Source organism: Mus caroli, chromosome 7 (genome assembly GCF_900094665.2).
Source record: "Mus caroli chromosome 7, CAROLI_EIJ_v1.1, whole genome shotgun sequence".
NCBI lineage: Eukaryota > Metazoa > Chordata > Mammalia > Rodentia > Muridae > Mus > Mus caroli.
In genome coordinates, this window is record NC_034576.1 from 52,520,090 (window position 1) to 52,545,112 (window position 25,023).

Consider the following 25,023-nt stretch of genomic DNA (forward strand, 5'->3'; position numbering starts at 1 on the left):
ACTCACTCTGTAGACCAGGCTGGCCTCGAACTCAGAAATCCGCCTGCCTCTGCCTCCCAAGTGCTGGGATTAAAGGCGTGCGCCACCACGCCCGGCTCATTATTCTTTTAATTGCATTTATTTATGTGTGTGTTTCAGGATGTGGTATGTGAAGGTCAGGGGTATAGGCATGCTACAGCACACATGTGGAGGTCAGAGGTCAAACTTGCAGGAGTCAGTTCCCTCCTTCCATCATGCAGGTCCCAGGAATTGAACTCAAGTCTTCAGATTTGATGGCAACTACTGTATAAATTCACAATGTGCTAATTTCTTCAATGACCATGTAGGGCTGGCACTTCCAGTGTTGACCAGCACAGCTCCAGCTAATCGTTTGGTGGGCAGTTAGAAAGTGTGCCTCTGAAGTCTGTCATTTAAAATGGCTTTTAATGGCACTAGAGATTTGGCTCAGTGGTTAAGGGCACTTGTTGCTCTTCGAGAGAACCCGAGTTTGGTTCCCAGCACCAACATGGTGGGTCATAATCATTCGTAACTCCAACTCCAGTTCCAGGGACTACACTTGCAACTTGGCATTCTAGCTGGGCAGTTATTTGATTAACATCTGGATCCAGCCTCCAGCCCATGACAGCTAATGGAAGAGGCCAGCCGAAATCATAAATGTATGTAAGACACTGTGTGGTTTGGGAGCGGGGGTTGAAACTTCTCTGTGCAGTTCTCAAGGATGAACTTTGTTGATGACACCCTCACACTCAGCGTTGAGAGTCCCAGCATCCAGAGTCGTCGAGTGCTGAGAGTAAATGTTTAGTAATTGTGTACTGAGTGCAGGCATGAATGAATAAATGCAAAGATGAAAACTTGGCTTTTTTAGGCTCATGTTTTATGAAATACCCAGAAGTGGTGAGTCCCTGGAGACAGAACATGACTTCGCTGAGGCTGGGTCAGGGAGCAGAGAGGGATTTCAAGGGGCTGTGGACTTTCTTTGTGCTTTGATAAAGATGTTTGCAAACGAACCTGTACACTTGCAAACAGCTGTACACTGTTCTGTGACTTTAGATATGTGACTTTTGTTATGGTGGCGAGTCCCACCTCATAGTGCGGTTTGAGGACAGACAGCTTCTTGTTCTGACTGTAGCAAAGCAGGCCTACTGACCCAGTTCTCCTTCCCTATGGGGTTGCTGTCCAAGCGCCTCCCCTGCGCTAGCTCTCAGTTTCCCCATGATGAAGACGGTTGCTTTAGCCTCAAGGATGGCAAAGATTTTTTTTGATCTTCTTTCCCTGTATCTTTTTAACTTTAACTCAATTCTGAAGGAATAGTGTCCCGAGTGTAATATACCAGACACATAGATGGACACGTTTGTGTCTTCCACGGTGTTTGTTAGAATTTATCAAATAGCCATAAACTCATACTGTTTAGTGGTTTCAGTGACAGCTGTTTATGGCCATGGTCCCCTATCGTCTCAATTCACCCCAATAATCTTCCAGGGCGGCTCCCTTTCTATTCCCAGGAGTTTGTCATCTATCAGTATGTCAGTCTGTGCTGGGTGGATGGTACCTAACAAAAGGTTCAGGTTCTAGGTGCCCTCAGGGTTTGCAGTCATCCTCATCCCTCAAAATGGAGGCAAAAGACACTTGTAAAATGGAGTCTCCTAGGGCAATGTACAACCTGAGAAACCATTGTTTCATACAAGATGGAGTAGCTTAGAGTAGAGCATGGTTTCCAGAGTAGGAAAACATTCCCTCCCAGTCACAGAGGGTCCAGCAACAGATGGAACTCTGAGCAGGTAGCTGACATTCCCTCAAAATTCACAGCATCGAGAGCTGGCCCAGGCATGAGCAAGGGCCCTCCATCCAGAGAGGCACAAAGCCTAGCTTTCAGCAGTCAGGGAAGCTGATGCATAGAGCCCACCCTCTCTGTCCTCAGGCATCAGAGTTCTGGGGTCATCGGGAGGTTCCTGGCTGTTGAACAGCACATGGCTTTCTGTGGTTTGCGGTTGAGGGTCCTGTGGGTTTTCTCTTGGAAAGCACGTTTCTTTAGGAATAGCTTTGAGCTGGTCTTTTTCTTCTCTCACTTCTTTTTGAAGATGAAAGAATGCAAAGTGGGGACTTCAAGGAAGCAATCCTCCTCCCACAACTCTTCCTCCTGCTCCTCTTCTTCCTCCCTCCTTCTCCTCCTGCCCCCTGCTTGCTCTCCTGTCCTCTCCCCTTCCTCCTGCTCCTCCTCTTCTCCATTTCATCCCCTCTTCTTCCTTCTCCTTTTCTCCTCTACATTGTTCTCCCTTCCCTCTCTCCTTCCTCTTCCCTCTCTGCTCATTCTCTTCCTTTCCTTCTTGCTCATCTTCCCCTCCCCCTCCATTTTGTTCCTTTTCCCTGTGGTGGTTCAAATAGGAATGGCCCCCCATGGACTCATGTGTTTCACGGGGAGTGGCACCATTAGGAGGTATGGCATGTGTCACTGTCAGGGTAGGCTTTGAGGTTTCTTATGCCTAAGCTTTGCCCAGTGTGCAATCAGAGCCTCCTCCTGGGCTGTCTGCAGAAGATAGTCTCCTCTTGACTGCCTGTGGGTCCAGATGTAGAACTCTCAGCTCCCTTCTCCAGCATGCTGCCATGCTTCCCACCATATGATAATGGACTGAACCTCTGAATCTATAGGTCGGCCCCAATTAAATGTCTTCCATTATAAGAATTGCTTTGGTCATGGTGTGTCTTTGCAGCAATAAAACCCTAAGACACTTCGTTTCTCTGTTCTCTTCCTCCTCCTCTTCCTTCTTCCTTGCCTCCCCACTGCCTAGCCATGAAATAACAGTACATGTCTCATAAATAGCTTGAGGTCCTGCTTTCAAGGTTGTGGACTGGACACAGGGCAGCTGTGACAGTAACAGAGGCTGTCCTCATTACTGAGTCGGCCTTAGGTGCCTGGGAGGGATGCTTTTGGCCTCACTATATCCATCCTGTCCACACCAGCAAGTACCAGTTATATCCTCTGCTTTAAAGACAAGCTCAAGGTCAGAGTGGTTGAACCACCTACCTAACCATATGACTGGCAAGGCCTGGAGTTGAGATCTGAACAAGGCTTTCTGTGCTTGCAAGCCAGTTTTTAATATAAAATGTACATGGGTATTTTGCCTGCATGCTTGGTGCCTGTAAAGGCCAGAAGAAGACATTGGATACCCTGGGTCTGGAGTTACACACAGTTGTGAGCCACCATATGAATGCTGAGAATCAAACCTAAATCCTTAGGTAGAACTGTTAACCCATGAGACATCTTTCCATCCCCCGATTGAGCCAGTTTGAACAAGATTTGTTAGTTGAAGAAAGATAGTGTCAGAGACTATCCAAGTTGATGGAGAGGCAACTGATACGAAAACTACAAATGTTGGGTGGTGGCCCTAATAGCAGCCAGACTTTCAAGGAAAGGAAAGTGAGGGTGGGAACTGGGGTTGGGGTGGGGGAGCCACATTTGTCACATTTGTGCAGCCTGGGAGCTTACAACTGTAGATCTTCCTGCATCCGTCTCCCAAAGGTCAGGGTTACGGGGTGCCATCCTTGTGTCTGCTTGTTTTCTAATCAATGTGATTTTAGAAAACAAATACCAACTCTAGGGGGCAGAATTCCTTTGTTTAGGGGTTTGAGGGGGCACTTTGTCGTGTGTGTGTGTGTGTGTGTGTGTGTGTGTGTGTGTTAGTAGGGATTGATTTCAGCTCCTTGTACATGCTACGCCCCAGCCCAAGATCATCCGAGTTCATTGCAAGATCGTCATCTGTTCTACCATCACATGCTCTTTTATCCTGAAGTAACATGCAATCCTGGTCTCTGGTTTCCATAACTTCATTTTGTCAATATGTATGCATGTATGTATGTATGTATGTATGTATAATCTTGATTTCCTTAAAGGCAAGGTAAGGGATCAGGAAAGATTTGTAAGCTGAAGACAATTGCCACCTTCTCTTGGTTGTAAGGTTCCCAACTTGCTAGTGTGTGTCCCATGCTGTGCTTATTACATGTCTAGCAATGCACATGAAGTATAGATGACAGGGTATTCTGATCCTGTGCTTGCAGCATGGAGACAGCATAGTGCGCTGAGCCTGGTAGCTCTGCTCCAGTGAACATGTGGTCTGGTTAGAGACTAGAGAACTCCATGAGTATTATCATTATCGAGTTCTGTATGGAGCGTCCTGTCTAACTCTAAAGGAGTCCAAACATCATCCTGGGAGAAGTAAGGTCAGAACTAAAAGGGGAATTTAACTAGGAAGAAGTTGAGAGAATATATCAAAGCTCTCAGGCCAGATGGGAGGAAATAGAAGTCCTTTGGAGATGTGTGAACAAGGCACAATGGCTGACTGAACCATAGCTGGCTCTGGACTCTTGGGTTCTGTGAGGTTGAGAGCTTGCCTGTCCTTTTGGAAGAACCGGGAGGACAGATGTTGAAAGGGGATTCTGTGGCTCTCTCGTGGTTCACCTTGGCTCATTGCCGAGACCTCTTGATGATTTCCGACCCTGTTGTGGACAGCGGAGGATATGGCGGTCCTCACAGACCGCTCAGTGATGAGATGCCTATAGTTCAGCAGGGGTAGAAACACTAGCTGCCTCCCACCAGAAGGGATGGTGCTCTCTGCTCCAGTGTGGTGACAAAGTCCTGGGCTAGCCAGATCCCAGGAAGTCCCCAGGAGTCTCATCAAAGCAGGTGTCCTGAACAGAGCTTCCACTGTCACTGAAGTGATTCTGACTGGGGGTGGGCGGGAGGGCATCACTCGAGAGCTCCCAGCAGATGAAAGGCTAAACACCTCCATAGGTGCTCACATTGTACCCTGGGATTTGATAGTCCCTCAGTTCTCTCCCGCTAAGTAAAGATCAGCAAACTGTCACAAAGTGAGGTGCGCTTTGGACCAGTGTTTCTGAAATAGGAAAGAAATAAGCCTGGAATTTATGCCTGGAATCTTAGGGATGTATCTGCCTCTTCCCTCCCAGAGTTAGTGTGTATTGGGGTGTGGGGGAGGGATGGGTGATCCTTGTGTGCTTCTGAATAGCTTGGAAAAGACTGCCTGCTTTCAAACACCCACAGCTTTGAGCAAATATTTACATTCCACTTAAATACAATTGGACTTTAAATATCTGTGCTGCTTAGGACTAAAACATTTCATGACTGAAAGAGAGAGACTTTTTTTTTGGGGGGTGGGGTTTCGAGACAAGGTTTCTCTGTGTAGTCCTGGCTGTCCTGGAACTCGCTCTGTAGACTAGGCTGTCCTCGAACTCAGAAATCCGCCTGCCTCTGCCTCCCAAGTGCTGGGATTAAAGGCGTGTTCTACCATGCCTGGCTGAGAGAGACTTTTAAATGGAGTATGTTAGGATGCCTGACTCCCTCTTTTCACTTCCAGTAGGCCTGCTCTCTTCTGATCCATATGTCCTCGTACCCTGGTGCAGATGTTTTTCCATCAATGGATATACAAATGAGTATATTCCAATGACTGTCATCATGAAAACACCCCTTTAGTTTAACTGAAGATTTACATGCACACACACGCGCACACACATACACACACACACCCTTGGGAACATGTTCTTGTGGGCTTGGAAAAAGAAGGTCACTAGGAGGGGACAACAGAAAGCATGGACCGTGAATGTTGCAGCATCTGGGGAGATGGCTCAGTGTAAGACCCTTGCTGTACAAGCGTGAGCCTCTCCCTGAGTTTGAATCTCCAATACCCATGTAAAAAAGCTGGCATGGCCATACTCTAGTAAGTCTGGTGTTATGGGAGGCAGAGGTAGTATTGCTAGGACTTGCTGGTGCCAGCCTAGCTCCTGGCACAATGAGACACCCTACCTTACTTTATGAGAATAAGACAGAGAGTGATAACTGTGTGGCACTGAACGTCTTCACCTGATCCATATTTATGCATTTCCAAGCACTGTAAATGGATATATATATATATTATATGTATATATATGTATGTACGAATATACATGCATATGTGTATATATGTATATATTATACATGTTATATAAGATATTATATGTATACAATACAAATTATATATAATGTATCATATAAATTATGATTATATTATATCATAATTAGTTTCACATATTCTATATAATATATATTATATATGTTATATAAGATATTGTATGAATTATGTAATATTACATAACAGAAAGAAGCAGACTTCTTCCTGTGTGTGGGGTTGTTGAGTAGACAGACATGTGGTACATGGACATACATGCAGACAAAGCACTCATACACATAATGTATATAATACATATGAAACTAATTATGATTTATAATTAAAATACACTAATAAAACATAGAAATATTTTTAAATGTCCCAGGGACCCACACTGCTCCTAGTTCCTTCTGTGCCCCGTCAAACATCCTGCAAGGACCCACGCTTCGTACACCCGGCACATTCAACCACACACTTACTTCCATGAGAGGGGAACTTACTGGCAACCCAGAGAAAAACTAGATTCAACAGACTTCGGCGCAGTTTTACTCAAGGCGAGGGCAGGCTGTGTAATCTGAGTTGTCCAAGGGAGCGCGTGCATTCCTGGCTGCTGTTTGAAGAGTCTCCTCCTAAGCAGATCCCCGCCGGGTTTATTTGATTTAGCTCCCACTCTGGGAAGCAGGCTTCTTTCTGTGCGTGGGGTTGTCGAGAGAGCAGCTCCTCCAGGATTCTGGCTGGACAGCTGCAGAATAGCTGGCATTTTTCTTTCCCCACCTCTGTATTGACAGCAGGTTTGAATCACTGGGCCCTGTTTTATGTAACAGATCCAGGCCAGGAATCACTTGAAAAACATTTAGGATGCCTAATTGGATCTTGTTTTCAATGAAAGGGAGGCATTGCCTGGTACATTGTGTATTTTTGTGTTTGAGGCTTTATTAAGAACATAGAAAGGCCTCAATTTTCTGCCTTTCCTGTTTCCTGTTGATTTTTTTTTAAAGAGGGAGGGGGGGTGCCTTCCCCAGTCAGGAATATCCCAGCAGCCCGCCACTTCCAACCACATCCTGGCACTTTCTCTTATAGAAAGCTGTGGATGAATAAGCATGGTTGTATCTCTTTTATAAAGGCAGACAGTGGGCCTGGTTTGACTTACTGACTTCTTGAGGAATGGGCTGCATGTATTCGAGGCTCGTATTAATTACAAATGGCACTGCCCTGTGATAAGCAGAGAAGAGAGGGCAAGCGTATACATCAGCCAGGACCATCCCTAGGAGAGTGGCTAAGAGCGGGAAGAGGACGGTGACGTGTTGAGGGCGAGTCCCAGCTGTGGGAGCAGCAGCTGCTCTGACCTGCCACCAAGACACCTAGGTACTTGGCAGGACCTGCCTGACCTCTGGAGAGCTGATGGAACAGTCTGGAAGGATGCTGCAGGCTGCTTCCTCATCTTGCCACTGTGGAGGTTGTCTGTATTCTACCCTACCATCCTGAACAGAGAAGCTGACCTCCTAGGGTTCTGCAAAGTACTGACTCACAGAGAGCATCTAGTCCTATGACGGCTTGTGGTTTATGTTTCCCTCCTTGGGTCTTCTCTGTGTGTGTGTGTCACGTAGTTGCCATTCCCTGGGGTCTGAGCAGCTGGCCCACATGGCTTGTCAAGGAGTTCCTCTAGCAGAGGTGACTCCCCCACCTAATCTCCTTACCCTCTTTCCAGAACCGGCTCTGGTCCTCTTCTTATCCCATGTCTCCCTCACTTCATAGCTTTGTCCCATGGGTCTGTTAGTTTTTACAAGTGACAGTGAGCCTGAGTTATGTCACCTCCACATTGGACAGAGCTGGGCTTGCATTCTCCAGTTGTGTGATAACAAGGATTCAATAGCCCTCCTCTAGAATTTACTGTTGTGTTTAAAAAAAAAAAAAAGACTCACTCCACAGTGCCCTCTGCAGGAGGAGAATGGCATGGTCAGGCCAGACTGCCCTAGTGTGGGACTGGTGCCAGGTATCTTTCTCACCTTCATTTTCCCTTTTAATTCCCAAGTTGGGAGGATAAAAGGGCTGATAGGTCCCTGTCACTCCTTTAGGCACAGAGAGTTCAGCCACTTCGCTGGAACTAGAGGACTGTCAACCAAGATGGGCTGAGTCAAGGGTCGGTTGGATATTATTTGGAACCATCTACGTCTCCCTGGCTACTGAGGCACATTTAGGAAAGTATGAGAGAGCCAAGTCTACTAGCTTTTTTCCCCCCTGAGGATACTGGAAGTTCATATTGTAAGGTTTCTTCATTGTGGAAATAAATTCAGTCCGTGCAGCTGAATGAAAGGCGTGTGCTCGCGCTTGGTGCTTGGGGACGAACGTTCCACTTGAGTAATACGTCCCATTTTTCATCATGCTTGGATGGAACAGAGAGACCCCTGGAATCCCTGCTTGTGATTAGTGTCGGGAATGCGTTTGGCTGACCAGATTCTTACCCTGATTAAGTACAGAATCTGTATATTTTGTTCTTGTGCATTTGATTTTCTTTTTACTGCTTTATGAAGAATAGATTCCCCAGAACTTCATGAAGGAGACAGAAAGTTATTGTTAATAGCTTAGATGAGTTTTTGGTCCTCACTCATTCCCAAACTGAGGTCGCTCCGTCTGTGGTCAGCATTCTAGCACTGAGTCAGGATGCCCGAGGTGAGCAAGAGGAAGGAAGAGTGGTTTGAGATGCTGGACGTGGGGATTTCAGTTTCCGGTCACTATTGCCCTCAGACCCAGGAAAGGCAGAGTAGAACGGTGGAGAGGGTGCATTGTCTCCCAGGACCCAGCAGCAGAGGTAGGGGAATGCAGGGGCAAGACAAGGCCATAGTGACCCACTCCCTTTGACCAGGTTCCAACTGCTCAGTCTCCGTGTCTGTCACTTTGCTGAGAGCTGAGCCCGGTGAAGATTTAAACTATAGATTCATTGTTCTGAGCCTCAGCACCTGGAACAAAAGAAGATTGAGAATTAAAAGGCACAAGCCTAGGATGGGATGGCCTGGGATGGGATTGGGCAATGGCAAGGAACAAGCACCGTGCCCGTGATTGCCCTAGGATTCCAAGGGCAGATGGCCAAATGACCTGGAGCTGCAATCGTATCCCTGGTTGCCTAAAATCTAGAATCCATCAGTTGGGTTGGCAAAGCCCCTCTAGAACAGCATGCAAGGAGCTCAGGTACATGTAAAGTCTGGAAAGCTACAGCCCGGTCTGAGAGTGGACCTCCAGGTTTCCCCACTGTGGCTAGAAGCTCTATTCATCGCTGCGCACCCTCGTTCTTGGAGCAAGGTTTTGAGATTCTCACCAGAACAAACCAGATGCTGCCAAGAGTGACTGCGTCATCGCACCAGACAGTGAGCTATGCACTATCTGAACCGCCTCCAGCAAGCCTGGTAAGGTGGCCCAAGCGCGTGGGTGCTGGCTGGGAGGAGGAACAAAGAGAGGCTTGTCAGGCATCTGTCGTCAGCCCTGGATGCACAATGGTACTGACGACCAAAGAGAGGATCGAGGATGCCTCCTGGCCTTGCTCAGCTTATAACTGACAGTAATGGCACTGAAACAGGATATAACTCCACTCTGCTAATGTCAAGAAAGCTTGACATTGGTGGAGGGTCAAGATGTGTGTATGCCTGTGTGTGTGTACATGCACATGTATGTATGTATGTATGTATATGTGTGTGTTTCATGCATGTGTATATGTATGTGTATATGCATGCATATATATGTATGTATGTGTGCGTGCATGTGTGTGTTTGTATGTTTGCATGCATGTATGTGTATGTGCGCATGTGTGCATGTGTGTGTTCCTGCGTATACAGAAGTATCTACATTCCGCAACACCGTTTTGCTCACTGTTCCTGGTGAGGGGAGTCTGCTAAGAAGAGCATTGACTTCAGTGTTCAGGTTCTTACCCAGTTCTTACTCAGCCTCATACCAGCTAGGACTTAAGGCAAGGTACTTGTATGAAATAATGAGTCGTCTTGTTGTTTATTGTTTTATTTGTGTGTGCATGTACATGTGTGTAGAGGCCAGGGATCAGAGGCCAGAGGTCAATCTCCGGTTTTGTCCTCAAGTAGTTCACCTTGTTTGTTTTGAGGGTCTCTCCCTGGCCTGGTTCTCACCAATTCAACTCGGCTGGCTGGCCAGTGAGCCTTTGAGAGTTCCTGTGTTCATTCCCAGGGCTGGGGTTATAGGTGAACATACAGTGCCTGCCTCTTTTTCATGTGGGTATTAAATTTAGGTTCTCCTTGCCTATAGATCAAAGATTGTACTAAGCCATCTTCCCAGCTGAGAATTCATGATTTTAAGTGAATTCGTGAAGTGAAATTATTTAAGAACTTAGCGAAGTATTGGGCACTCCAGTGGTAGTCATCGGGGCTTTTACGTATGAGCAAGCAGGAGCTGCACCAGGTGAAGTTACTCAAGGTGACTTCTAAGCTGGAAAGCTGGACTTAGGCCTACCTGGAGAGTGCTGTGTGACCTGGGTACCATGGAGTAGAAAAAGATGTTCCCAAAAGACACCTAAGCCTTACAGAGTCACCAAGTGAGTGCTTTACTTCAAACATCTATTCCACTGCCATCTTGGGGGGGGGGGGGGGAGGCAGGCCCACTGCAGAAACCAGAGCAGACACCTGGAGGAATCGCATCCTGCCTGACTCGGAGTCAAGCCGGAGTCAAGTCCCTGAGCAGCGTCTGGGGGCGTTTTCTACCACCACAGACGTTTTCTTTTCTAAAAAAGAATTCTATTTTTTCCACTAAGAAGACAACTGTCAGGAAGAGGGCTCAGAAGTCTGGCAGCGCTGTGTAGATCAGTGACATTCATGAAGCCCTGAGATTATTTGATCTATCCGATACCAAGTGTCTGCATACTTGGCAGAATGAGGATAAATGACTGCCTTTTTTCTCTGGCTCCTGCACATTTGGCCTAACATGATCACAGATAGTGAATAATGGTCTAATTCAGCGCTTGCTTTCTGCATGACACCCCCCTGAGGAATACAATTTGCTAGTTCTTTGGTTGGCTTCTGAGTTTGATTGACAGGAAAAAAAATAATAACATCAGAGAGATTACATCTTGCCAGCATCCTAAATTCTGAAGAACAAAAACCATACTTAAATTATTACGAAACCGTTTGACATTCTCAGTTTTAAAATGAACCTCATGGGGGAGGGGGGGTGGGAGGAGGGAAAGTGGCTTTCCTAAGGGAAGGCCTTAAAGGTTAGCAGATGATGCTGTAGTCTCTGAAACCTGTGTCTCAGACCAGAAGAAGGGCCCGAGTTCGTTTGTTTTCTTAACATATATTTAGGTTATGTATGTGTGGGCATATGTAGGTTAGAAGACTGGTTGCAAAAGTTGGTTCTCTCCTTCCACCTTGCGGGTTCCAAGGATCAAATATAGGTCAGGCTTGGCCTCAAGTGCCAACTGAGCCATCTCATGAGCACGAACTCAGGCTTGTTTGTATCTTACCTCAAGTTGAAGAGGGCAGAAAGTGCCACTGAAGCCTGTGGTCTCCGCAATGAAGTTACCAACCTCTGATCTCACCTTGGATCCTTTATTCCGTCCCTGAGCCTCAGTGTGCCCACTGGTAAAATGGGACAGTTGTTATCTGCCACAATAGCTTCATAATGAAGATTAAAAAGCCAACAGAAGGAAATGCTCCATAAATGTTGACTATTACACATTTCAATATATGTATGTATGTATGAATGTATGTATATGGACGTACAATGGAAACCTTTTGTAAACACCTATGAAGAGAGAACTACATGGAGACATGGAGCAGAGATATAAACTTAGGCTGACTGCTCTCCTCTTCCATGGTAGCTGCAGGCACAGCCAGCCTTGCCACCCTTGGCTGTCCCTACTACTATAGGGACACCTATAGTAGGTGTTCAGAGAACACCTACTACTATAATAGGGCCTTAATTCTCTGTGTTGTGAGCCTGCTCTGAAAGGTATTTCTTTGCCTTTTGTTGTTGTTCATTGGGGCCCAGGGCCATTAGGCAAAAACCTGGGGTGAGTGGGGGAGCAGGAAGGGGAGGGGACAACCTTGGGGTTAGTGGGTCTTCATTCTACTCCTGGTCCTTGGAGAGCTGAGGTGGCCGAGCACAGACTTGGGCCACCGCTAAACTTGAGTGTGTGCTTAGGAGCTGCTTACAGATGCAGCTTTGTGGGAGGGACTGTCACCAGATAGTCTGGCAGACAGGGTGGGAACCTGCAGGGATTTCGTGTTCAACACCATGTTACTGAGTGTGAGGCGCTGGAGGCTCAGATCCTCTTTTGGGGGGAGAGCAACATGGCCTTCTCTGAGAACACTTTCTAAGCCTTCTGAGATGTTGCTTTCCCTGTTCTAGTGTTGTCCACGCTGTGTAGTGGACAGGAGCCCTAGCTTCCCTGTTCTAAATGCTACTCCTGAGTTGGTGCTGCCTTGGCTTCTGTAGGCTTTTGTGACAGCCTTGTTCTGGTGACAGATCACAGTGCAATCCCAGGTAGAGGCAGCTGCCCCTCCACGCCCACCTTCTGCCTCCCTTGCCTGGCTCCCACTGTAAGTGTTGGTTAGCTTTGGATACTTTTTCTGATTTGGGCTGTACATCCCATTTGGGCCACCCACCACCCATTACTCTGCCTTTAACAATAATAGACCTTTTTCTTAAACCATTTCATAAAATCATGTTTGTGGCAAAAAATACCTTTAGGAAAGACAGACTTTCATTAGCTTTTGGATAGTCCCAGTGCCAGAGGGGCTTTGAGGAGTCCTGTAGGCAGGAAAATAGTTTGACCAGTGTTTACCCTACATGTTCCAAGCCTCCCTGACCAGGAACAACAACAACTCCTCCTCCTCCTCCTCCTCTTCCTCCTCCTCCTCGTTCCTGCCAGTTGCCTGGCTCCCAGGGAAGTACCTATCTTTGTTTAACTCTGGTCTGGAGGCTCCTTCTGTGGGCAGCCTCCCTTTACACCAGGACGAAGCACAAAAGGCTGGTGTGCTAGGGTGAGGAGCCTTGGAAAAGATCTTTGCCTAACAGTGGTAGAAGGCTGCGTTCACCACAGTACACAGCAGCTCCTCTCTGCCAAAAAGCTGCCTGGCTGTGGACAGTGATCTCCTGAGGAATGGGGTTGTCCCCTGTAAAGAGTTTCTCGTCTCTCTGTGAAATCTCATCCACCCTTGGAAGCAGGAGCAGCTTTTCCACAGCCAGTTTTGTACTTTGTTGTGACCATATATGGTACAAGATAGAGAAATGGCTTGATCAATTAAAGCAGAAGGATTTTCCATGGGGTTTTGAATAAGTTGAATAGAGAAAGAAGGTGTTTTCAGGGTACCATGGTTTCAAAGGATAAAAAAAAAAAAAGGTGCCTCCCATTTTTTTTTAACGGTATCTTCCTGACCTGGAGTAACAGTTGGTAGAATACTACTTACCTATCAGATGAAGCCCTGGGTTCAGTACCCAATGCTACATAAACCAGGTCTGCGGTACATATCTGAAATCCTAGCATTCTGGAGGGAGAGGCAAGGAGGATCAGAAGTTTAGGATCATCCTTGACTACATAGTATGTTTGGGCTAGCCTAAGATAACTGAGACCCTGTTTCAAAACAGGAAAAGAAGAGGTATTATAGGAATCGGATAGCTTCCTTTAAATGCCACAGTTAAATGCCTTCAATGTATGGAACAACTATGTTGGATCCTTTTAAATACGCGACAAGATAATCATTTCTCTTCAATGGCTTGTTTTTAGATAAAACCCTGTGAAACTATGGGTAACATGGTCATTTGTTTTTCTGCTGGTAGCTTAAACACACACACATACACACACATATGCACATATACAAACATATACACACATACACACACATACACACACACACACACATACTTCCTTTAAATGCCACAAGGTCTCTTCATCTATATAATTGGAAGGATTTAAATTTTCATGTATGGTGGTTGGAGAGATGGCTCAGTGGTTAAGAGCACTGACTGCTCTTCCAAAGGTCCTGAGTTCAATTCCCAGCAGCCACATGGTGGCTCACAACCATCTGTAATGAGATCTGACGCCCTCTTCTGGTGTGTCTGAAGACAACTACAGTGTACTTATATATAATAATAAATAAATCTTAAAAAAATAATTTCATGGATGACAAGTCTTTTGATGTACAGGATGCAGGGGGTCTGAGAGGAGAAAGCACAATAAAACTGGAGATGGACCAATGGACAGATGCAGGTTTGAAGACTTGATTCTGGTTTTTAAAGTTATATGTGAAACATAAACCAGACTTTATCATTTGGCTTCCCAGTTCTTTGCAGCAGGAGTGGCATTTGAGAGATTCCTTCTTTGAACCTCCTCGGAGCAAAGATGGAAGTGGAATGATGCTTCCTTAGTTTCTTATATTGTGTGAGTGTGTGTATTTGTATGTATGTATGTGTGTGTGTATGTGTGGGTGTACGTGTGTGTGTGTATGTATGTGTGTATGTATGTATGTGTGGGTGTACGTGTGTGTGTGTGCATGTATGTGTGTGTGTATGTATGTATGTGTGTGTGTATGTGTGTATGTGTGTGTATATGTGTGTGTGTTTTAAGCTACCAGCAGAAAAACAAATAACCATGTTACCCATAGTTTCACAGGGTTTTATCTAAAAACAAGCCATTGAAGAGAAATTATTACCTTGTCGCGTATTTAAAAGGACCCAACATAGTTGTTCCATACATTGAGGGCCTCTTATTCCTCTGAAATGAAAAAGATCACAAGGGATGCTGGGGAATAATTAATGTCTCATGTAATACAGAAAAGCTTACTTTTTTGCATTTCTGAAAAAAAAATGAAGAATGGTATCAAGATTTGAGAAGGCTATGCATTACAAAGCAGCTTACAGGATTTAGGCTCTGAGGATCGCAATCTGCATTCCAGACCAGACCTTCTAGGAGCCTTTGGAATTGTGGACATGTGTGGATCCAGAACCAAGATCCTCCCACCCCAGCCCAGGCCAGTGCCTGACCTCCATGGCCATCGTTGTGCCTGCCTTTTTTCTTTTCTTTAAAGATGCTCCTCAAGAAGCTGCCAGCAAAAAAAAAAAAAAAAAAAAAAAAAAAAGTGTCTTCCCGTCTCTTCCTTGGTACTAGACACTGAAGCCAGATGATGTCAGTGTTCATCTGTCATCCCATCGTGTGAGGTGGAGACAGGAAGATCAGGAGCCCAGGGCCATCCTCGGTAACGCAATGAGTTTGAGATCGGTCTGGATGGCGTGAAACCTGGCTTTTAAAAAGCGAAAATTAATTATAATGGTGGTAGTGGTGGTGATGGTGATGATGATGATGATAATGGATTAGTTGTTTAGCAATGTAGAGAAGGCTCCGTCAGCCAGCTCTAGAGTCTTCGTGCAGAGCCACTGACCAGAGCCACACCCACATGCCCATGTAGTAGCTCAGAGGGCTATAATGATACTAACTGAAGCTGTTTTAAAAAGCATACACTTAGGATAACTCAACTGGTTTCAATTACCCTCAGAAACCTGAATGTTCAAGATTGACACCTTGACAAATTATAGGAAATTGCAAACAGGTTCCCAGGCCCGAGTATCAGATCTATTCCCCAACATCTTTGGAGAAGATTGAGGCAGGAAATTTCCCTCATCCAGGTTTCAAGTCACCATAGCAATGACAGGAGCTGGGGTCAGCCGTCTTGGAATACACTCTGTCTTTGTGCCCGTTGGCTTCAGGAATAGACCACCAACGGTTGACTCCGGGTTGGCCCCTGATGGAAACCCGGGAACAGTAGAGTTCTGGGCTGCATCTCGCCTTTGGTGGAGGAGAGAGGGAAAGGGGCTGAGGGTTTACATCACAGTGCTTTCATTTAGAGCACTTGGGTTCCTGTCAGAGAAGGCTGAGGCTGCTTGCCAAAACAAACCCAAAGGTTTTCCTTTTCTTCAAAGGCATCATGATGTTTCGAAGGAGCCTTTCTCTTTACATAGTGGTTTGTCAGTTGGACTATGGAAATTGGTCTTTTAGAACTCAGGTGCCCAGACTGACACTGGTCAGGAAGATCCATAAAGACCTTTGTCATCATAGTGTGTGTGTGTGTGTGTGTGTGCGCACAAATATGTGTGGAGAACAGAAGGCAACCTCGGGTGTAGTTTCTCAGATGTCACTGTCCACTTGGCAGTTGTCTGAGGCACTATCTGTCACTGACCTGGAACACACCAAGTAGACCAGGACAGCAAGCCAGAGCCCCAGGGATCCAGTGTCTCTACCTCACAAGCACTAGATTACAATGGAATATCTCCATGCTGAGGACTGTAAGTGGGCTCTGGGGGTGGAAGGCAAGCCCTTCATCCACTGAGCTACTCCATAGTCCTTGCTGTTAGCATTTAAAACATCACACTAGGCCAGACTTGGTGGCACACGCTTTTAATCCCAGCACTTGGGAGGCAGAGGCAGGCGGATTTCTGAGTTTGAGGTCAGCCTGGTCTACAGAGTGAGTTCCAGGACAGCCAAGGATACACAGAGAAACCCTGTCTCGAAAACAAACAGACAAACAAACAAAAAAACCCCAAAACATCACACTAGAGTAGATTATATCAGAGTTCATTGTACACAACAAGAGTGTAGGGGGTGGGGTGAGCATCAGGGGGCGGGGCAAGATGGTTCAGAAGGTGAGGGTGCTGGATGTGCAGAGGTTACCAGGATCCCTAGAACCTACATGGTGTAAGGAAAGAATCAAGTCCAGAAAGTTGTTTCCAAGCACGAGTGACTCGTGATGCACTCATTTTAAACTTAAGTGTGCTCATCAACACTAGGCCATGCTGCTGACCTGGCCACTCTCAGCAATGTACTCCAGACCCTTCAAGACACAAGCGGCTTGAGCGCCCAGAGTAGCCATCAGGTGACTTTCGAAGCCAGTATGATATGGGACAAAGGGATAGATTTAGTATAAAAATAAGTTTTTTTCATTTAATAGTGTTTCTTCAACCTGCATTGCTCACAAGCCTATATGACTCTCACCAATTCTTTGAACCATTTGTGGTCATGTTTTTAAATGTCTTTGATAAACACGAAATGGCTCACTTATACGCGGGCTGGGTGCAATATGAAAAGGATAAAGAGACTGGGCATCTGTGGGCTGTGAAAAGCAAGTCCCTTCCCAACAGTGGCCCATGTGCACTGTGGGGGATAGGAAGTCCAGAACATTCTTCAATGCTCTGCTCCTACCCCCTCCTCCCCAACACATTCCTTTGCTGTAAGGAAGGGGAAGGCCTATATACATGAGAAAAGAAGGCAAGAGCTGTTAGTTATTAGAGAAGCTCTCTTCCTTTAGAAAGCCCAGCCCTCCCTCCATCCTCTGGGCATGCTTTCCTAGGACACCAGCATTGCTGAATTAACAAGGCTGACAATACCTTGTCCCAGACAGCTTTCTCCATTAGTAAACACGAGGGAGGATATGAGAGAATAAAGAAATATCCTGTGTGTTACTACACAGAACAGTAAGGACTTAGCGTGTGAGGGGCAAAGCTAAGCATGTGGCTCCCCGTGGGACAAAAATGGCCACGGCTTGACCTCAGGAGGCTTCCTAAAGGCTCACTGGGATTTTAATGTGAGCACAGCTGAAAAGACTCCAGAGAAATAGTAGAAATAGTTTGTCTTCATCCCTTTTTATTAAAACCCAGGGTCTCGCTGTGTGACCCCGGAACTCACTGTGTAGGCAAAGCTGACCTTGATCTCAGAGACCTCCATAGCCTGCAGCTAATCCTCTCTCTTACAAATCAGCCTTACCTTTCTTTAGCACTTATTTTTCCCGTGTGTTGATGAATTATTTCCTGTTTCCTTTCTCTAAAATAGGAAGTTCATAAAGGCAGAAGATCTCTGTTTTGTGGTAGGCATGTGCCCCCAACTGTCTGGAACAGCATTTGGTGTGTGTGACATGCTTGATAAATAAGTGACTGTTGGCATGCACATGTTGAGTGTATGGACGGTGGGCGGGTGGGAGCAAAGATGAGTGGGTGAGTGGATGGGGGTGGCAGGGGGAACGGGAAGGTGTGGGCAGGTGGGTGGATGGATGGATAGATGAGCGTCATTTCATTCTGCTTCTGATAAGATCCCAGATAAAGGGAAAGGCAGTAGGAAAAGTGGTCCTGGACTTGAAATCTTACTTTCGTTAGCCAGAGGGACTCCTGTGGGACAGCTGCTTCCTGCTGAGGGTGTGGCTGCCCTCATCATGGAGATCACCGTGGGTAAGGCATGAGGAAAGGCAATGCCTGAAAAACACTCTGGGCATTAGAGACTGAGGTTTGTGCTTCTTTAAAAGGAGGTGCTGTGCGGTGATGGAGCTCAAGTTGTAGAGAGTTTGCTTAGCGTGCACCAAATTCATTTCCCAGCCACACACACACTTGGAAGATAGAGGCAGGTCAGCCTCAGCTATCGAGCGAATTTAAGGCTAGTCTGGGATGCATGAGACTGTGCTTTTAACAATAACCAAAACCAACCAAATAAATAGATGTCACTGCTGTGGTGTTTCAGAGAGTACTGTGTCAGGAGACCTGGGTTCAAATTCCGGGTATTCGATTTTAGCTGAAAGAACACAGTCATAAACAGCCCTGCCTGGTCTCAGTTTCCTTTCTTGTAAAAGGGCAACAGGAATACCATTTAACTATATGATGAGCGGTGTGCCTCCAGATATCCATGAGACACCCCCCCCCCAAGGAGGGAGGGCCGAGCCAAGGAGATCCTATGACAAGCTGGTGGTGTAGGTAGTTTCATAAGCCAGTCTGTGGCTCTGCCCAGGAAAAGATCCAGCAACACTCGTGAGTTTTGGTGGAGGAGTCGTGTAGCACCCTCCCCTCCAACTCCAAATTCCCCAGTAAGTCAGGAAGATGGATGTGTTTTAAAACATTGGGAGGTCTGCTTTGGATCACCCAGAGCTGCGGCTTCCCCACGCAGCAGCGGGCGGACTCAGCCAGTTCCCCTGGCTGCCCGGCTCCCAGCGCTTGCGCCCCACACAGGGCTGCCTTGACCCAGCCTTAGCAGCCGTTGACTTTTAAATCATCAAAAGCGGCTCTATGTACAGTTTACTCTGTTGCTGGAAGGCAGCAGAACATAGGTATTAGGAAGGGGAGGTGGGGGGAAGGAGAGAGAGCTGAGGAAGCAGCCGTTAATCCTGCCAGGCTTCTGGGCACAGGAGTCGTTGCGGATGACAAAAGTTAATTAGAAACATGAGCAGTTTAACCGAAAACACTTGTGACAATTGGAAGGGCAGTCTCTTTGCTTGCAGAAATTCTCCTAGAGAATCCTTGTGGGAGAAAGTGGCCGTTGTTAGGTAAGTCCGTCACTGTGACTTTGCAAGCAGTGTTCTCTTAAGGGGATGATGGGGTTGGGGTTGGGTTGGGGGGGCAGGCTGAGTGGGGGGTGTTTCCTCTGTCTTCTGGCCACTTTCTCTAGCAGCTACTGGCACTTGGAGCCACTAGTGCATTATGGCAGTTCCGTCTGAAGAAGAGGCTGAAGTTTGGAGGGCTCTCTGATGCTGGGCCACTGTGGTAAGTGACAGGACAGTAGTAGGAGAGCCCGCACTTCCCAGAGTGGTCCTGGCACTTGTATGGAAATACCTTCATGGATTTCTGAGAAAAGACCGTGGGCAAGGAAACATGCACTGAGTGCCAAAGGGGAAGCCTTGACTTTCAGATAACCTGTGTTTTCTCCCGGAGTGTGTGTGTGTGTGTGTGTGTGTGTGTGTGTGTGTTAGTGATGGGGGCCGGGGCACATGCTCACATTGTGTTCTTAAGTAAAAGTTGTTCTGTTTGTAAGCCTTTAAAAACCACCAGCATAATGTCTCCATTGCGCAACTGCTCAGCGTATTTGGCCGTTAACGGAAAGGTTGGTGGTTCACGCCCACTCTGGGATGTGTGGGTTTTAAGTGTTCACTGGAGAGAACTCATTTCTCTCCACTGTGAATTTCCCAAGTGAATACAGAGAATATACTTCACCTGTTTCCCTGAACAGGATAGGACAAAGTGAGGTTCTCTGGGCTGGGCATGATGGCTCGCTCGCTCGCTCAGGAGGCAGAGGCAGGCAGATCTCTGAGTTCAAGGCCAACCTGGTCTACAGGGTGAGTTGCTAGACAGCCAGGGCTACACAGAGAAACCTTGTCATGAGAGAGGAAGGAAGGAAGGAAGGAAGGAAGGAAGGAAGGAAGGAAGGAAAGAAGGAAGGAAAAAAGAAGGAAGGAAGGAAGGAAAGAAAAGTGCTAACAAAGAAATATCTTACATAGGAATTAGCAACTTTTATGAATAATCTATTTTTCATTTAAAATTGCTTGTCTCTCCTCAGTTCCTGTTTTTACTTACTTTCTTTGGCCTGTTTTAATGTCTATGATAAGTTGTTCTCTAAAAATTGGACACTTCTTGGCTATTGTTCACAACTGGGATGCTGGGTTCAATCACTTAAAGCATTTATTTCCTACACCCTCGAATACCACAGGAGTGGTATGTGGTGGCGGTGGCGGTGGTGGTGGTGGTAAAGGATTTTCTCTTTTTTTTTCCCCGGTAGATTATTTACATTCTTAGTTGTGCTCTGCATGGTACTGTTAAGACTGGCATGTGTTTACAGAACAGACACAACCAAGATGTGGTGAGGCTGGGGGAGGTGCCGTGTGAACAGCGCATGTCGGAGGACAGGGGAGATGAACTGGGTTTAAACTGTAACCACAGATAATCCTCACCTCCAGTAATGGAGTTTCAGGGCGTACAAGTGGGGAATGGCTGGCTGGGTAGCCATGGCTGGCCTGGTAGCCATGGCTGGCCTTCCTGCGTCTTCAGTGCAGCTCAGTGGTTATGACTCAGGTCGCTCTCCCTTCCCTGTCTCTGCAGAGCCACTGGCAAGCTCAGCCTCCTCCCATCCCGGAATGAGCGAAAATGTCCCTGCGCCCTTGGAGAACAGCCCTTCCATCCCTGTTAACTGCTCCTCCTCAGCCATCCCCCAGCCCAGCATGACCTCCAAGCCTTGGCGCAGCAAGTCCCTCAGCGTGAAGCACACTGCTACGTCAGCCATGCTGTCTGTCAAACCCGCTGGGCCCGAGGCCCCCAGGCCCACACCTGAAGCCATGAAACCTGCCCCCAACAATCAGAAATCCATGTTGGAAAAGCTCAAACTTTTCAACAGCAAGGGAGGCTCCAAAGCAGGTGAGGGTTCAGCATCCCGGGACACGAGCTGTGAGCGACTAGAGATCCTGCCCAGCTTCGAAGAGACTGAAGAGTTGGAGGCCACCGCCAACAGGGCACTTTCTACTGCAGGCCCTGCATCCAGCAGCCCCAAGATTGCACTCAAGGGCATTGCACAGAGGACTTTCAGCAGGGCGCTTACCAATAAAAAGAGCTCCCCAAAGGGTAATGAGAAAGAGAAGGAGAAACAGCAGCGGGAGAAGGAGAAAGAGAAGGAGAAGGGCAAGGACCTCACCAAGAGAGTCTCTGTGACCGACAGGCCTGACCTCAAGGAAGAACCCAAGGCAGATCTCAGTGGGGTGGCTGTGACTGAGATGCCCAAAAAGTCCTCCAAGATCGCCAGCTTTATCCCTAAAGGGGGCAAGCTCAACAGCACCAAGAAGGAGGCTACAGCTCCGTCCCACAGCGGTATACCAAAACCAGGAATGAAGAACATGTCTGCGAAGTCCCCAAGTGCCCCCATACCTCCCAAGGAAGGAGAGAGGAGCAGAGGGAAGCTGAGCTCAGGGCTCCCTCCCCAGAAGGCCCAGCTGGACAGCAGGCACTCTAGCTCCTCCTCCAGCCTGGCATCCTCAGAGGGAAAAGGCCCCGGAGGGACCACTCTGAACCACAGCATCAGCAGCCAAACCGTCAGCGGCTCCATCGGGACCACGCAGACCACTGGAAGCAATACCGTCAGTGTCCAGCTACCTCAGCCTCAGCAGCAATACAACCATCCCAACACAGCCACGGTTGCACCTTTTCTGTACAGGTAAGCAGCACCCACTACCCCTGGGTAAAGAGCCTAACTGCTGGCTCTGTCCGTGCGGGGATCAGGAACATGTGAGCCAACAGCTAAAGCAATACATAGTTGTAGCCTGGGGCACTCAAGTGGGCAGCTACTATAGCAAGACAGTGTTGAGGCAGGGGACATTGGGAGCTGACTCCAGGATGAGAAGGCTTCACCAGGCCTGTGGGCACTGAAGCATTTCAGAAGCACTAGAAGCATGGAGGTATACTTAGTAGACTTAAGACTACCCTGCTATGTAAAATTGCTTATGGCAGCATTGGTGTTGCGCTTTCTGAGTCTGGCAATCCCTAGTACCTCCTGGGGCTTTCTGAGAAGAGATGAAGAAGGAAGAGATAAGACTGACACGGGCCAGCTGGGCAGTGGTAGCACATGCCTTTAATCGCAGCACTTGGGAGACAGAGACAGGTGGCTCTCCAGGTTCAAGGACAGACTCATCTACAAAGTGAGTTCCAGGACAGCCAGGGCTATAGAGAAGCCCTGTCTCAAAAAAAAAAAAAAAAAAATAATAATAATAATAATAACAACAGTAGTTTAGTAGTAGTAAGATTGACAAAGGCCATTCTAGAACAAGAAATGTATTAGGCTAAAGCACACTGTCCTTTTCCTGTCTCAGAAGCCCTGGATCTCTGATGGCCCATCTGTAGAACCCCAGCAGCCGACATAGAACTAGGTGCTATGTGCTCCTTGTTCTGCTGAGAGCCACTCTGCTCTGCCCCTGCCACACTCCGGCACTGAGACAGACACCTGTAAGCATGTGGATGAGCTCTTCAGGCTCATGGAAGCTCCTGTCATACTGAGAAGGGAGCTGAGAGCTTTGGCTCACAGGGCTTTCCCTGGTCCTGTGCTGGGTGGCCCCCAATACCTGTGCATATAGCAAAATGATCCAATGTCACACTCTGCCCACTCCCAAACCACAGAAACACAACTGTGTATACACACTCAAGGCGTATTCATCGACAGTTGCACACGAGTACAGACACAGTTACACATTCCTGTGCCAAATGCAAATGTGTGTTCACATAAGGGCATTTGCACAAGTCCCGGGTGTGTGCACTCACACCCACACTTCCAGCTTCTTATGCTTGTGTGACTCCCCCCAAAAATAGGTGTTCCCTCTCCCCCCAGCTGAATTGTGTTCCTGTGAGCTCTCAGGCTTCCTGTCCCTAGAGATGTCAGGAGACAGCTAGCCAGCATCCATGTGATACAGGGATGATACCAGGCTTCCTCTTGTCCCGTGTTCACTCTCCTCTGCACACTTCCCCCTTCTGTGAGAGTCATAGCAATCTTCTCTTGATTGGCAGACAGTTCTGTTTTATTTAGTCAAGTCATCAGTTCAGCTAACAGCGTTGAGAAGAACACCGGGGCATCTTTCAGTAGAGGCCTGGTGAGACCTACTACTAGCTTACTCTCTGGTAGACTAGATAGCAAACATTTACCTTCTTCTTTATTATTATTATTATTATTATTATCATTTCAAGCTTTTCTATGGGAAGAAGGATTTCTTGTGACTAATGTGTGAAAGGCAGAAGGAAAGGAACCTCCCAGATATTCAAGGCCAGACTTCCCTAGGTGAACTCACTCTGGTCAAAGCTCTCTCTGGAGGAGCTGGTCAAGAGAGCCTGGGAAGAAGAAACCCAGATAGGAATTGGACCACAGCACCCTGCCCTGTGTCTGCTGGGGGCACCCACTGTGGTCTTAGGCACAGAGACAGGTAGCGATTGCTTGTGAACCAGATGTGTGTAAAGACTTAGCTCAGGGCTTCTTTGTCCTAATCCCCTGAGACTTCCCAGTTTTGTGGGCTAGCTTGCTTCTTAAAATTCCAGTTCTATAGATGAGCAGCTGATGCTCGGACCAGGAAATTTGTTCCAAGTCACAGATGTGGTAATTAGAAGAACCTGCATTTAAAACCAAGCCTGCTGATGGACATGGGGGCAGAGTACTCCAGAGGCAAAGATGAGCAGATCTTGGAGTTCAAGGCCAGCCTGCTCTACGGAGCAAGTTCCAGGCAGCCAGGGCTACACAAAGAAGCCCTGTCTCAAACAAACGAGCAGATAAACAAACAAAAACAAAACAAAACACCCAAGTCTGCCTAACTGTAGGATCCATATTGTCTTGCTGTCTATGTCAAGGATTCTTGGTGCTTCAGAGATGGCTCAGCTGTTAAAAGCACCGGCTGCAATCTCAGAGAACCTGGGTTTGTTCCCCAGCACCAACGTGGTGGCTCACAACTATTAACTCCAGTTCCAGGGGATTTGATGCCTTCTTCTGGCCTCTATGAGTACTGCACGTATATGTTGCACATACGTACATGCAGGCAAAACCCTTATACATGCCATGCGTGCAAAATAAAATAAATCTAAAAACATTTTTAAAAGCCAGAAATCTTTTCAAGCACAGTAAAAGAACTGGAGTTCACAATATCCGATAGTCTCAAGTCTAAGCTCAGCTGTTTCAGGGAGGGTTTGTTGACATTCTGTGGGATGGTGGCAGGGTCATTGCAGAATACACATGTATGTTCAGAAGAACAGGGCTGCAGTGATGTAACACTAGCAAGCAGGTGCCCTGCTCCTCTGGAGGGCACACCACCACTTGGCACCAGCAGGTGGCGCTCTATAAGACTGAGCTCAGTAGCTCCAGATCCACCCATCCGTCCTCCCTCTCTCCTCCCTCCCTCCCTCTCATCATTCCTTCTTTCCTTCCTTCCTTCCACTGGCTGAAAGCAAAAATACAGATACTTACATGAAATCTCCCAAATTTTAAAGTCATGTCTACTATTTTTAGTTATATATATTTGTGGCTGAAGCTCTGCATATGAGTACGGATGCCTATGAAGGTCACAGGCAGCAGATCCCCTGGATCTGGAGTTATAGGCAATTATAAGCCACTCTTTGAGGGTGCTGGAATTAAACCTGGGTCCTCTACAAGAGCGGCATGTATTTTTTTTAAAGATTTATTTATTATATGTAAGTACACTGTAGCTGTCCTCAGACACTCCAGAAGAGGGTGCCAGATCTCATTACGGATGGTTGTGAGCCACCATGTGGTTGCTGGGATTTGAACTCAGGACCTTTGGAAGAACAGTCAGTGCTCTTA

General features: G+C 47.1%; 1 protein-coding gene across 5 annotated transcripts in view; it reads left to right on the top strand.

Moving 5' to 3' along the window:
• Nav2 (neuron navigator 2) overlaps positions 1 to 25,023 on the top strand; it is a 364,237-nt gene that overhangs the window by 184,671 nt on the left and 154,543 nt on the right. For all 5 annotated transcript variants that reach the window (XM_029479481.1, XM_029479482.1, XM_029479483.1 and 2 more), the window contains one exon: positions 20,790 to 21,891. In XM_029479481.1, coding sequence (XP_029335341.1) covers positions 20,790 to 21,891 — 1,102 coding nt within the window. The remainder of the gene's footprint in view (positions 1 to 20,789; positions 21,892 to 25,023) is intronic.